General features: G+C 55.2%; 6 protein-coding genes across 6 annotated transcripts; 3 read left to right on the top strand and 3 right to left on the bottom strand.

Annotated features, from left to right (window-relative positions):
- Positions 1-389: 389 nt before the first annotated feature.
- On the top strand, positions 390-1,760 carry M406DRAFT_320081 (RNI-like protein). The gene has a single exon (XM_040919346.1). It carries the CDS (start codon positions 421-423, stop codon positions 1,291-1,293), a length of 873 nt encoding a protein of 290 aa, XP_040780820.1. The 5' UTR covers positions 390-420; the 3' UTR covers positions 1,294-1,760.
- Positions 1,761-2,641: 881 nt separating this feature from the next.
- On the bottom strand, positions 2,642-6,065 carry M406DRAFT_246127 (uncharacterized protein; the record flags this gene model as incomplete). The annotated part of the gene is made up of 3 exons (XM_040916391.1): positions 2,642-4,137; positions 4,222-4,794; positions 4,853-6,065. 3 exons carry the CDS (start codon positions 6,063-6,065, stop codon positions 2,642-2,644), a joined length of 3,282 nt encoding a protein of 1,093 aa, XP_040780819.1.
- Positions 6,066-6,657: 592 nt separating this feature from the next.
- On the top strand, positions 6,658-7,652 carry M406DRAFT_343886 (uncharacterized protein; the record flags this gene model as incomplete). The annotated part of the gene is made up of 3 exons (XM_040921927.1): positions 6,658-6,991; positions 7,067-7,402; positions 7,556-7,652. 3 exons carry the CDS (start codon positions 6,658-6,660, stop codon positions 7,600-7,602), a joined length of 717 nt encoding a protein of 238 aa, XP_040780818.1. The 3' UTR covers positions 7,603-7,652.
- A 637-nt stretch (positions 7,653-8,289) lies between these two features.
- On the top strand, positions 8,290-9,013 carry M406DRAFT_320080 (uncharacterized protein; the record flags this gene model as incomplete). Its single annotated transcript, XM_040919345.1, has 2 exons — positions 8,290-8,556; positions 8,633-9,013. Coding segments are annotated over exons 1-2 (418 nt in total), but the record flags the coding sequence as incomplete, so codon positions are not given.
- A 260-nt stretch (positions 9,014-9,273) lies between these two features.
- On the bottom strand, positions 9,274-9,870 carry M406DRAFT_320079 (uncharacterized protein). Its single transcript, XM_040919344.1, has one exon. It carries the CDS (start codon positions 9,532-9,534, stop codon positions 9,307-9,309), a length of 228 nt encoding a protein of 75 aa, XP_040780816.1. The 5' UTR covers positions 9,535-9,870; the 3' UTR covers positions 9,274-9,306.
- Positions 9,871-9,992: 122 nt separating this feature from the next.
- M406DRAFT_325339 (uncharacterized protein) lies at positions 9,993-11,238 on the bottom strand (the record flags this gene model as incomplete). Its single annotated transcript, XM_040919972.1, has 2 exons — positions 9,993-10,736; positions 10,996-11,238. 2 exons carry the CDS (start codon positions 11,236-11,238, stop codon positions 9,993-9,995), a joined length of 987 nt encoding a protein of 328 aa, XP_040780815.1.
- Positions 11,239-13,199: the final 1,961 nt, after the last annotated feature.

The following is a 13,199-nucleotide window of genomic DNA, read 5'->3' as shown; positions in this document are numbered from 1 at the left end:
AACCTTATCAACGCAACGCTCGAGGGCTGTCGGAACCTCCAACGAACGACCCTGCACAGCCTGGTGAGGAACAACGAGGGGCTAGCTCATCTCAACCTGACTGGGCTTACCGCCGTAACGAATACGACCTGCAAGCTGATTGCGCATTCGTGCCCGTCGCTGGAGCTGCTGAACGTCTCTTGGTGCAAGCACGTGGATGCCACCGGTATCAAGGCAGTCATCGAGGGATGCCCCAGGCTTAGGGACCTGCTCGCTCGTGAGATCAAGGGCTTTGACAGTCAAGAGGTGGCGCAGGTCATGTTCAAGACGAACAACCTTGAGCGCTTGCTGCTCAGCGGCTGCACCGATCTATCCGACAATACGCTGAAGACGATAGTTCACGGCGTCAACCCTCCCATTGACATCCTCACAGACCTGCCCATGGTCCCTCCGAGGAAGCTCCGCCATCTAGACCTCACCCGGTGCAGCAGCTTGACGAGTCAAGGTATCAAAGCGCTCGGTCACTTGGTGCCCAACCTCGAAGGTCTGCTGCTTCCCGGCTGCCACAATCTCACAGATGAGGCTCTGGAGCCAATCCTGGCCACGGCCCCTCGGCTCACGCACCTGGATCTGGAAGTATGCAGAGGACTGACGAACCGAATTCTCTCCGAGCACCTGGCCAAGGCGCCCTGCGCTCCTCATCTTGAGAATCTCTACCTCAGCTCCTGCGAGAATCTTGGCGACGCAGGCATGCTACCTGTGATTCGCAACTGCAAGTCTCTGCGTTCTGTCACGCTTGACAACACTCGCATCTCCGATCTTGTCCTCGCTGAGGCTGCTGCCATGGTCCGGCGCCGTTCGCAACGCACAGACAATCGTTCACAGAGACCACAGATTGGCCTGCACATGGTTGTCTACGACTGTCAGCACGTCACTTGGACCGGAGTCAGGGAGGTCTTGTCTCGCAATGCCGAAATTAAGAACCCCCTCAACGGTCGTGGCGAGCGTCACCAGACTTTCCCCACCGAGATTATCGCGCTGAGGTGCTTCTACGGTTGGACCATGACGGTCGACGAGCACACCAAGCGCGTGCTGAAGGGTGACCTGGCTGCTGCCAACCGCCTGGAGCGCAAGTGGGCTGATTACATGCAGGCGAACGAGGAGGCTGGGGCGATTGGAGCTGGCGGTCGGAGACGTCGTAGGAGGGCGAGGGAGGCGCAGATGGCACATGCAGATGAGCAGGGCGGTGCGGGCGCCGGCGGTGTGGGCGGTGGCAGGCGGAGGGCGAGAACAGCGGCTTGCATCGTCATGTGAGCTTGCCAACATTAGACACCCAACGCCACACAATGGGAGGACAGCCACTTCCGTCAAACATCGCAGATCGATTGGATCAAGTGAATATGGGCACTTCTGTGCTTGGAGCGTGAGTATTACAACAGGCAAGCGGGGATTGGACGGCTCATGGATATTACGAGACCGACACATATGATTTTCTTTCTTCTTCTTACGTTTTAGTCTGGCGCATCACGGAACATGGCAGGACAGGGTGGGCTGGTAGCTTTGGGACGTTTCATCCTCCAAACCTTTTCTTCTCTCCTCGTGTACTATTCATCGGCTCCTGTACTATTGTTCATCAGATTTTGACATCGCCTGGATTTCTCTGTCCCCCTACTCTAGATTACCTTTCTCTCTCTCTCTCTCTCTCAATCTTGCAAATTGTAGCATCAACCTTAGTTGTAGACATGGCATGAAAATACGGACAAAGAATTTCGTTTACAACGTTCGGCTTGCTTGATATGATCTTTTTCCCCGGGGGGGAGGGGCAAGCTAATAATTATCTATGCCGTTTTGAAGCAAATTTTCCCATACCAGACACGAACTTCATACATCCAGACCCAGCATTTCAACAGATTACCCATTTTCCCTAGTACAAAACGCATGAAGCAAGATTCACATGGCTTCCGTCGCCTGGTAGCCCCTCCCCCCTCCCCACCCCCCAACCCTGGAGTCGGAAAACATGGTGTCTTCTCTTACTGAAACCAATAGTCTCTAGTAATAGATCCAGTCCTGTCATTATGATGCTCGTTTTGTATGTGATTGACGCCTCATTCCTAGAACAAGTCCTTTCTCTGCGGCAAACAGTCTGTCATTTGGCAAGCCGTATGCCCCATGAGAAGGTGGTTCAGGCTCGTCAACCTGGCTCGAATTCGAACAGTGATCCGTTCTACGGCGATCAGGATCTTCGTGTAGTGGCTGGCCTATTTTGCCAGAGTTAAGTCTCAGGGCTGCTAGCTCGGATGACAGGCGAGAGTTTTCGAATGTTCAAGTGTATGGAGATGGCTGCAGGCGAGGAGGGGTTGGATAAGTCTGCTCATGTTGTTGTGAATAGCAAGCTAAGATTATAGGAGTTGATATCAAGCAACTTGTCGACTTTATTTGAAAATGAAGTAGGACACTGGCATGGACCCAAGCCAAAGGAGGTTTAGGGGCCCGGGGGGGGGGGGGACCTTGATCATCGTTGCTGAGATATAAACCTTGAAGGTGTTTCCCCGGCGGAGACGAGGCCTGCTGGTCTGGAGGGCCTCACTCCAACTTTCACAATGTCCGACGCAGAAGGGATACAAATGCAGCAGGTGTCGCTATCGTATTGATCTTGAGAAGCTCAATTGATCTCAGGATTCGCCCTGAAGTTACACCGACAGCGACACTCCGGCACAGGACACTCATTGTGTCTCGCAAACCACTGCCGCGCATGGTCCAGGTGCAAGACATGCTCGCACTTCAGACAAAAAGTAGGGAACCGCAGGGCCAGCTTCGTGGCGTCCGGGTCGGCCGCGGTGGATGGCATGTCCGACCGTGGCACCCCGACGACCTCGAGACAGACCACGCAGCGCGGCAGGTGTCTGTTACATTTTGGACAGGTGATGCCGGGCGCCGCCATCTTCTCGCTATACGAGGGGTTGTTATGACTGTGGGACGACCTGCCATTGGCGTGGAAGGGACCCGGTATGCTGCCCGCCGCCGGGCCGTGGCTCACGATGTTGGCTGACGACGACGCCGCCGATGTCTGCAGCAGCGAGGTCTCGGCGTCACAGTAGACGCACCGCAGGGCTATCTGGCGCGAAGGCGGCTTGATGGTCGGCCTGCCGTCGCGCTTGCTGCGCTTGGTGCTCTCGACCTCGAACTTGGTGCGCTGGTAGAAGGCCTTGTGGCGCTGGAGGTACGCGCGGTAGGCATTGCGCCAGGCCGTGCAGCGGTGATCGTCGATGTAGCGCGGCGCACAGAAGGACATGATCAGCGTGGCAGTCTGCACGTCATGGAACTTGGAGACGTAGGTGGCGAGGATGTCGACCGTCTTGTCGGTAATTCCCGTCAGGACGATACCCTCTATGTCCCCTTCCTCGATGGCCTCCTGCACCTCGGCGGCCAGCCACTCGGTGAGTTGGTCATCATCAAAGTTACGCACCGCCACAAAGGTGCGGTCGCGAAGCGGCAGAGAGCGCTGCGTGGCGATGGCCGCCCAGTCGCCCGTCGCGATAAAGGATGAGATGGCCCGGAGGTACGGGTCCGTCTTGGCAGCAATCACCTCGTCGAAGTCGAGCTGTTCTGCAGCCTCGCTCCGATCCGCCCTGCTGACGAGCTGGAGGGCCAGGGAGACGAAGAGGAGCTTGGGATGCGCCTTGCTCCCTTCCTTTAGGATTCGGATGGCTTTCTGCGCGTCATCTCGGAAGAGCGCGAGGGCCGTCATCTTCGTATACCATGACGCGCCTCCTTCGGCGTTCTTGTAGTCCACTTCACCATCCATCAGGGCATCCTCTATGGCAGTATCGGCACCCCATCCACATACGTCGAGAAGCAGTTGGCGGTGGTGAGGTTTCTTGGTGGCGATGCCATCGAATTCGGGTAGATCGCGTCTCTTACAGATTGCACTGATGCACCGTGCCCAAGTCGCTCCGTCCGGAGGGCCTGAACCCTCCGCCAGCCGCAGTGTTGGCCTTTCGCCTGCGCATGATTCGTCAATTAAGGTGTATTCCATAAGAAATGCCAACAGAGATTCCTCCTTACCAAGATACTCTGTCCAGATCGCCTGAACGCCTAGAAAGCCAAGATCAAGAGGGTGGGCCAGCATTCCGCCATCGAGGCAGGCTTCCTCGGCGTCTAAGTACATCCCATTTTAGTCATTCTCAGTTCTTCAGTCGGTCTATTACATCAGCTTCGTGAGGAAATGAAAAGTGCATATACCTTCTATCCAGCCCCACACGTCTTTTAACCATGGATCGTCATCTACAACCGTACGATTCACCCTGCAATCAAACAGGTACTTCTCCTTGGCTCGGGAGAGCATGGTGTGGTCCAGGACAAGCTGCGCAGCTCTTGGGAAGCCAGCAGTCTCCATGGTTGACCTGAGCAGGCTTTCGTGGAGAGAACGACTGGCGACGTTCGACGACTCTTCAGGGAGGCCTTCTTGCAGTTTGATTAGGGTCATCGGCCCGTACAGCGTCAGGTCCTCCTTCTCAGCGAGGTCTGGGTTGGTAATCCCCCACTTGTACCCCCTCAGGGCCTTGAGCTTCTCGCTAATCGTGCTGGCACTGGTAAACGTCTCTGGCAGAGGGACACTGCTCGCCATTTCATCTTCCAGCCGCCCATGATCGGCCGTGAAATCGCCTCGGGCCCTATCAGCCATGGCGGCAACACTGGCCCTATCCGGCCCAAAAATTGGGAGGTTTGACAAGAAATTTTCTAAAACGAACGGGCCCAATGTATCCTTGGCCTGGTTACTTTCGAGACTTAGGATATTATGATAAGAATCGCCATCTGTATCGTAATTAGCTTTCCAGACTCGAAATCAGATGAGCAGTGGTCCAGACCATACCTGCCAGATCTCGGTATGGTGCCTGCCACGGGGTCAACTTGTAAGGGTACATTCTTGTAACACAGGGTGCTTCTAGAATTTCCAATGCCCCGTTGTTGCGCAGGACGAGTAGTCTCGGTCCCAGCCAGGGAGAGGGCGAGGTGACCCAATCAAATGAGACGATTCGTTCGTTTTTCCGGTCCGTGTCGGTATAGAAGTTGTCCATCTCGTAAGACCTTCGAACCTGCAGCAGCTGGGGGCTCTCCAGCTCGGTGTTCCCTGGCGCGTGCCCGGCCTGCTGTGTCGAGAATACCTTGAGCTGGCCAGTTCGAGACAGCACGGCGAGCATGCCTCTCTGGTCCCGGCAGTAGCCCAGCTTGCGGATAAGAGAGCTCCTGGAGCTCCTGGCCTGGGGGTCTCTCTCCAGCTCCATCGCCTGGGAGAGGCAGAGTGCGCCGCCCAGTGGCATGTTGTCCACATCGACAGCCTCGAGATACGCTAGCGACGCCACGGTCCGGCTGAGCGCCCTACGGTCCCACACCATGACGACGGGTGAGTCGAGAGCAGAGGAGGCAAAGTAGTTCTGGTCGGCGTAGTCGATGGCGAGGTTGTTGTTGCACTTTGTCTGGAAATTGATGACGGAATCATAACCTTCGCGGAGGTCGTGTATTCGCAGCCCGGACCCCTTCATGCCAACGACCAGCGTGTGAGGATTGTCCTCAAAGAACTTGATGCTCGAGATAGACGCATTGTGTTCAAGGCGCTTCCACGGATCTCTGGCGATCAGGGCGCCGGATGGGAAGCCAGGGCCGGTGTCATGGATGGTTGAGAGGCGATTCACGTCCCAGATATGGAGACACGGGTCATTCCTGACCCTGTCCAGTCCGACAGCCAGAAGACCGGTTGTGTTAAAGGCCACTGCCAGGCAGGTCCGGGCCACCTTGGGAATGAGCTCCTTGTAGTCGTTTGAACCGTCATCTACCCTCAGAAGGTTGACAATGCCAGTAGACGTGCCGACGGCGACCAGGCCCTGTGCCGAGGGAGACCAGTCGTAGGTGGTCAAGGGCGGGACCTCGTCGTGTTTCGAGATCTTGTCGTAATCGAACCGCCCGTGCTGCGCATGGCCAGTGGGACGGTAGAGCTGAACAACTCGATGTTGTAGGTTCAGATGAAGGAAAGAATCGTGACTGGCGTTGGGGGACCATTTGATCAGTCCTGGCTCGGGGCGATCCATCGTCCCTTTACTATGGACGCCCGCCTCGAAAAGAGTGTGGACAATTTCTCAAGCAATTGATAACTCAAAAACCACAAAGATCATACATATCCCTGCGTGATCATGGACTGTAAAGCGTTGGTTCCGTTCATTTCTCATATTGATCCATCTCAAGTATTGTGTTGGTCGTCATCAAACTGTCAAAACCAAGGAAGGTCTGATCAGTAACCGCGAAAGAGTCGACTAAGGTGCTCCTTGAACGTTAGTTGCGTTAAGCCTTCTCCCTGTCTCTTTCTCTATAAGCTACGCCTCACCCACTATCAACACGCCCCTAACCTAGCCCGTAGTGGGCCTGTAGCGGCAGGGAGCCCGGGGGGGCGGGGGGGGGGGGGGCACTGCCCCAATGCCTGGCAGGTATTAGTATAAGCCTGCTGATAAGATAAGTTAGTACTGAAATTCAGGGTATTTCTTCGAAAGTCAAAAAGAGAATTTGAACGCAACCAGACATTGAGTCGAGAAGCACACTTCCTTCGTCCCAGTACATTCCCCAATCCACCAAAATTCAGCTCGTAACAATCTTCCACGGGTTTTCTTGCCCTCGGGAAACCTCAAGATGGGCTCCAAACGATCCTACGCCGAAGTCGAGGCATCGGCAACAACGCGCGGTGCAGCAGCGAACAAGAGGAAGCCCTTCAATCACCAACACAGCAGGCCTAGGGACTACAACAGCAGCAGCAGCAACGCCCCACAAAACCAATCGCTCAACGAGATCAAGAAGCGCGCACGAGATATAGAGCGATGGTTTGCAAGAGGTGGCGACATGCCGTCAGATGTCCAGCGGAATCTGGAGCTGGAGCTGGCGCACTGCAAGAGACAGGTCGAGGACCTGCAGCACAAGAAAAAGCGGAACGAGATGATCTCCAAGTACCACAAGGTCCGCTTCTTTGGTACGTCTCCTCCTCGCGTGCCCCTTCCACAGGAGTGGTAGACCTGATAGCTAATGTGAGAGTTTTTATCCACAGAGAGGCAAAAGGCCGAGAGGTTGAAGAAGCAGCTGAGAAAACGCCTTGACAAGGCCACCGACCCACAGGAGAAGGCTCTGCTCGAGGAGGACTTTCACAAAGCCGAGGTTGACTGGTATTATACAAGATATTTTCCCTTCATGGAGCGCTATATTGGTCTCTACCCGGCAGGCAAGGCCAAGGAGGATTCTGGCGAGGACGAGCCTATAGCAAAGAGAGCCCTGCACTCGGAACGGCCACCCGTGTGGAAGGAGATCGAGGAGGCTATGGGGCAGGGACCACGCGCGTTGGAGCGGATTCAGGAGCGGCGGCCAGAGAAGCCAGATGCTGCTGCGGGTTCTCCTCCCCAGGCGGAGGTGCTCACATCGGTTCAGGCCACCGGCAAGAAGTCGGAGCGCAAGCAATCGAAAACGGAAAAGGCACATCAGAACACGAAGGCTGGTGTCTCCAAGCACCAGGACAAGAGGAAGGGTTGGCAGAATCATGCAGAGACGGAGGAGCAGGACTCGGGAGAGGAGAGCGACTTTTTCGGCTGATGGAGTTGTTTCTCATCGCAAAGGCCTTCTCTCCTTGTTGGAACAAGTACAACAATTTTACTATTGATACCCACGAATGGCATGAAACCCAAGATTCAAGAACCATCTCTTCCTAGAGAGAATGCAGCAGAATATCTTATCAAGAAGCAAATAAGCTCATCCAAGGTCTTCTCATACCACTTCATCCGCGAAATCAAACTGCTAGCCTCCGTGTCTGATTATCACACGCACGTCCACAGTGGAAGGCTGGCATCCCGTCCCTGCCCGATCTGGCGAAGTAGGTATTGTATTGTTGTTTATTCGGACACTGACCACCTTCTGCCAGGGTTTGGTTTCTTGCTTTCTTCTTCTCCATCTTCCACCCACATCCAAACCGACCACAGCCCCTTTTCCACTTCATTTCTTTCAAGACTGCCAACAGCTGCTGTGACCCCGTACCAACACACTCAACGTCCCATTTGCTGGCAAGGCAGATTGTTGGGTGGTCTCACATCCCGCCCGGCTGCATGAGAGCTTACTTTTTACCCCACCACCCATGATGCAGGAGGCCGACCACCACGGTCCGTACGTGTAAGGAACCTACGCCCTAGGACTTATCAGAGCCTTATTTTGGGCTTCAGTTGCACCCTGCAAAGCCGTTCTCTCTCTCTATATGTATCTCTTCTCTTCCTCTCTTTCTCTTTTGTTGATACCACAGATTACATTCCAAAGCCACGCAAGAAAACAGTCCTCAAAGCCCGCTAGGCCAACTACTCACCATGACCTCAAACAACGTCTTCCCCAGCGCCGTCTACCAGGAAGTCAAGGCATGGATCGCGCGTCAGGAGGAATTTGAGGCTACGCACAATAAACCAGCACCACTTACTCCAGCACAACGGCGAGCCCTCGAGACGCTTCGTCCCGTCCCTCTCGCTGCCCTCCCTGACAATCTGAACTTCATCGGCATGCTGAATGGTATAGATACTCTCTCCTCTCCCTCTCTGCTTACTTCTTTTACTCACACCAGAGAGCGGGGGACCAAAACATACAGAATTCTCGCAGACCGATTCCTGGATGGGAAAGATACATTACACGTCAGGTGGTAGTCCCGAGATGTGGACGTGCACCGTATCGATGGGACAGGCCTTCGTCCATGGGTCAGAAGTCATCAAATCCTTTCCTGCCCCAAAATACGGCGCTGGCAAAGACGGCCAGATCCCGACTTTTAGCAGCAAGAAGGCTGCCAAGTCACATGCCGCCCAGTCGGCCGTGAACTGGCTGGTCGCCTCTGGGAAAATGGACCGGAGCTTTGCGCTCACCTACTTTGGCTCCAATGGCACACCGGCCGGCGGAGTCCAGGTCCACCAGCAGCAGCCGGCGGTCGCTGCCCCAGCACCGCAAGCGGCAGTGGTGGTTGAGAAGGAAGACAAGCACAAGAATAGGAAGGGGGAGGACGAGGACGAGGAGGCGACAGTGGTGGGGGAGGAAAGTACCGGTGGCGCGCCGCTGAAGAGGTCGTTGTCAGCGAGGACTGCCGCATCCAACTCGCCACTGCCTCCCACGCCAAAGAAACTACAGAAACCCGTGGGTACCATCGACGGCACCACTGACGAGCACGACGACCAGACCCCGCTAGCGCCTCCAACGACAGAGAGCGTTACTAGCCTCTGCAGAGAGCTCAACTTCCCCCTTCCAAAGGTCCGATTCGTCGACTCCAAGGTGGGCTTAGGCTTGCTCGACGCCTGGCCTGAGTTCGAGCACTATGGCGATGAGGAGCTCATTGGTCTCCAGGAGTCTGCCACCGTCCGGGGCCTCCAGGACCGGGCCGCACTGCAACGGGCTGTTGATGCTCGGCTGCTGAACCGGCTCAGGGCCATCAGGACCACAAGGGAGGAACAGTTCGAGTCGCTGGAGAAAATGCTTGGTAGGGATTTGTGAGGCGCACGCATACATGTCGGTCTTGTGTCTTCTTTCTCTTTTCTCTGTTTTCACCCCTTCTCTTCTCTGGCAACGCCAAGGGACGGTTTGGAAAGGAAAAAGCTGTGATAATTTATTTTACTGGAGCACACGAGAAGCACTTTGGGAAGTTTGATTTCTCCCTTGGTTGAACATTCACGGTTGGACTCCGTGGAGATTAACATTTCTTCTTCTGTCTTGAGAGAGAAAAGCAAAGACTCCCACACCAGGATGATGATGACGATGACGATAATGATAAATCCTAACGCCGTAGAAGAAGTCGGCAGTGACATCTTCTTCTATACCAAAATGGAAATTTTCTGTTACCCTCTTACATTCATAAATCCTGCGAAGTGAGTACAACTATGTCTCTCATGTGGCTACGAGAAAGCCTGAACGCAGCCCCCCCCCCCCCCAACCACAAATCATCATCACATGTTCCAAACCCTCCTTTATCACGTCCCTCGTCCTCGCTCCCGCCCTCGACCTCCCCCTCGCCCACGCCCACCTCTCCCACCTCTCCCACCCCGTCTCCCAGATTTGCCAGGTGGCGGCCTCCCCTTCAACCCCTCGGGCAGATCCGCCACCTTGGAACCATCCCTCCACAACACGCCCACCTCGTCCTCCTTCCTGCGGCCCACGACCTCTTTGAAGTACGTAGCCGGAACCAACCCTTCCTCGCCCACCCCAGCCGTGAGCACGACGCCGTTGTCGCTGACCCACCAGCTCATCGCGTCGTCCTCGAGGCTCCTCCGCACGTCGATATACACCAGCAGCTCCGCATCGGTCCGCATGCCCGAGATGACACCGGGTGCATTGTTGTTGTCGTCGTCGTCGTCGTCGACGACGACGTTGTTGCTGTCACTGTTGCGGGGCGGGCCGGTCGAGAAGTGCACGTGGTTCCGCCCCATCCGCCGCAGTCCACCGTTCTCGACGATGGACGGCCAAAAGGCAAAGTATGTCCCGTGGACCACGGTGGGCGGGATGTTGTCCAGGGTGATGGGATTGAGGAGGCCCTCGTCGTCGAGGGGGATGGAGTGGCCCTGGTTTGCGCGGATGAGCCAGTATGACGCGTCCGCCTGCTCGGCCGCGGTGTTGTCGACGGCCTTCATGGAGAAGCGCTGTTTCTCGTTGGAGGCTGTTATGTCGATGACTTCTTGGACGGAAACATTGAGGGTGCGGAGGGGGCCCCATTGGAGCTGTGGTGGCGGTGTTAGTTTGGGGATTTATAGTCAGGTGAAACTCATGAAGGAAGAAATGACACAGGCCAAACACGTGCCTCATCTTGGATAGAGAGACAAGGAGGTAAGGAGGGATGGAGAGAAGGAGATTGGCATGTAGTCTCTCACGACACTCGAAGAAGACGCCCTTAAACTCCAATCCAGAAAAAGCATTCATCTCAAAAGGACACAGAACCTCCCATAACAAGCAGAACGTCACAGCGAAAATAAAACTCACCACCTTCTCCAGCGGTGCATACCCCTCCCGATCCAACTTAATTCCCGCATTCAAAGCCTGATGCCTCAACAACCTCGACAGCGCTCGCGAGACCTCCTTCTCCCTCTTCGCCCCGCCCCCTGCGCCCTGTCCTGAGCCCTTGGATCCGCCGCCTTTTCCCTTGGCCCCATGACGGTGGTGCTGCTGCTGCTGCTGCTGCGAGACTTGCTCCTCGAGCTGCTCAGCCTGGTCGTTTGTGTCCATGGCCGTGGGTGACGAACTAGAGAAGGAGGAGCAAGGAGGAAGCTTGGCCTGGCTGATGACGAGGAGCGAAGACCGTCTTGGTGGGAGCTGGGTGACGAGCTGATGGTGGTGGTGGTGGTGGTGGTGAGGGACTGTGGCGCCTGATCTTGAACCAGACTGAGCAGCAGCAGCAGTCGTAGTGGACAAGAAACGCTGATGGGTGGCGAGGCTCTTTCGCAATGTCAAAAGCTGCATTCATGCAAGATGTGTGTCTGTCTAGGAATAAGGATGGAAGTTCTAGCAATCAAAGACTGTGAGAAGTCATGGAGTTGGGCGGTGTTGTTGCCTTTTCTTTTTAGCTCTGAAGCTGGTCCATCAAAATATGGCAAGTCCAAGCTCCTATGCTGCTTCTCTGGAGTGGAGCAAAACTTCCGCAAACAGCCTCTGCCTAAGTATTGCACTTATACATGCAAATCCAACATCAGCCGGCCTGACTCACTCAGTCACTCAAAAGACCAAGATGAAACCATTGACCTCACTTGTGTACACCGCAACATTCTACTAGTTTGGTCTCAGCCAAGTCTCCATCAAGAGGAAACGACAAAGAGCTAGACACCTTAATTTGAAATTGTTTCACTAAAACAGACTTACACATTGTAAACGATTTCTCCCTGCACAGGACAAAAACATATAGTACATTGATACAAGCTGCCTAGGAATGCACATGCAAAGACATATAATCATGAAGAAGAAAATCAATATGAAGCGGACGGACCCTTCTTTCATCATTGATTTCCCTCCCTTTACCCCCCCCCCCCCCCAAAATCAAAGTCAGCCGATGGGGTATTGATGCTGCGGTCTGGCGCCCAAAACTCCTCCTCTGCCACCACAAAGAGAGAGCGAAAGGGAGAAGAGAAGAGAGAAGAAGAGGTTGTTTTCTCGTCTCATGTTGGAGTTTCCATTCGTTTGAACTGCCCACCAGCCGCTTTCCCCCATAGACCTCGGATGCCATTAGGCGTGTCCTTCCCATCGTCTTCCACGGCCCCCATTGCGCAGATAAACGCCGTCGGCAGCCGCCGTTGATGTCCTCGAACACCCTCCCTGCTCGTAGATACCGATGCAAAGAAAAGAAGAAAAAGAGAACACAAGAAAAATGAAGTTCTGCGGATCAAACACACCCGCTGATACTATGCCGGCCCTTTGTCATCCCATGCATACGTGAAGTCTCGAGTCTTTCTGACTAAAAAGAAGAACAACAACGAACAAAAACGCCCTCCTCATGCTTTTTGAAAATCTTAATACACACCCTTGTGAACGTTCATTCTAATCATGGGCCGCTCGCGATGAGCCATAATCCGTTACACAGGCAGCAACAATGGTCTGCTCTTTTCTGCCGCAATCACCTGTAGCCGCCCACATTAGACGCCGTACCAGAGATGCTGGGAATCCCGCTATGTCTCTTGCGGTGCAGGATGGTAGGCTGAGAGGCCGAGGCTGTGGGCGGGGCACCAAGCGAGTACCGTTGTCCGCGGGCCTCAGCTAGTCGACCCGTGATGTTGCTGGTGTCGTCCCTATCCTGCTGCTGCTGCTGCTGCTGCTGCCGGCCAACCTGGAGGAATCGACGCCCGCTGGGTGTTGTGGGCGTCATCAGTCGAGACGATGATGGCGGGCCCGGGGTTGGCAGGGCTGATGTGAGCAGGCGTCTCGTGGGCTGGGCTGCACTTGCCGACACGGGTTCTTGGCCCACAGGCCGACGTGGTGTGCTGTCCCGGGTCGGCACGGCAATCCGCAGACCCCTTCCCACCTCGGTGATAGCTCTCGATGGGGCGCGCGAGCCCGGCTGTGGCTCTTCGTCGATATTACTGACGCGGCTGATGGTCGTCACGCGCCGTGGCGCGATCGCAAACGACATGCGCCGCGTCTCTTCAGGGTCCTCCGCGTCCTCGGCTTCTGCAGTAAATGCTCGTCGGGTCCTCAGCAGT

This window comes from Cryphonectria parasitica (assembly GCF_011745365.1).
Source record: "Cryphonectria parasitica EP155 unplaced genomic scaffold M406scaffold_1, whole genome shotgun sequence".
NCBI lineage: Eukaryota > Fungi > Ascomycota > Sordariomycetes > Diaporthales > Cryphonectriaceae > Cryphonectria > Cryphonectria parasitica.
This window is presented reverse-complemented; position numbering and strand designations above follow the sequence as displayed.

What these genes read in the sequence shown, in the direction of transcription:
- M406DRAFT_320081 (XM_040919346.1), top strand. Translation starts at nt 421, where the DNA reads ATGGTCCCTCCGAGGAAGCTCCGCCATCTAGACCTCACCCGGTGCAGC.
- M406DRAFT_320079 (XM_040919344.1), bottom strand. Translation starts at nt 9,534, where the DNA reads ATGTATGCGTGCGCCTCACAAATCCCTACCAAGCATTTTCTCCAGCGA.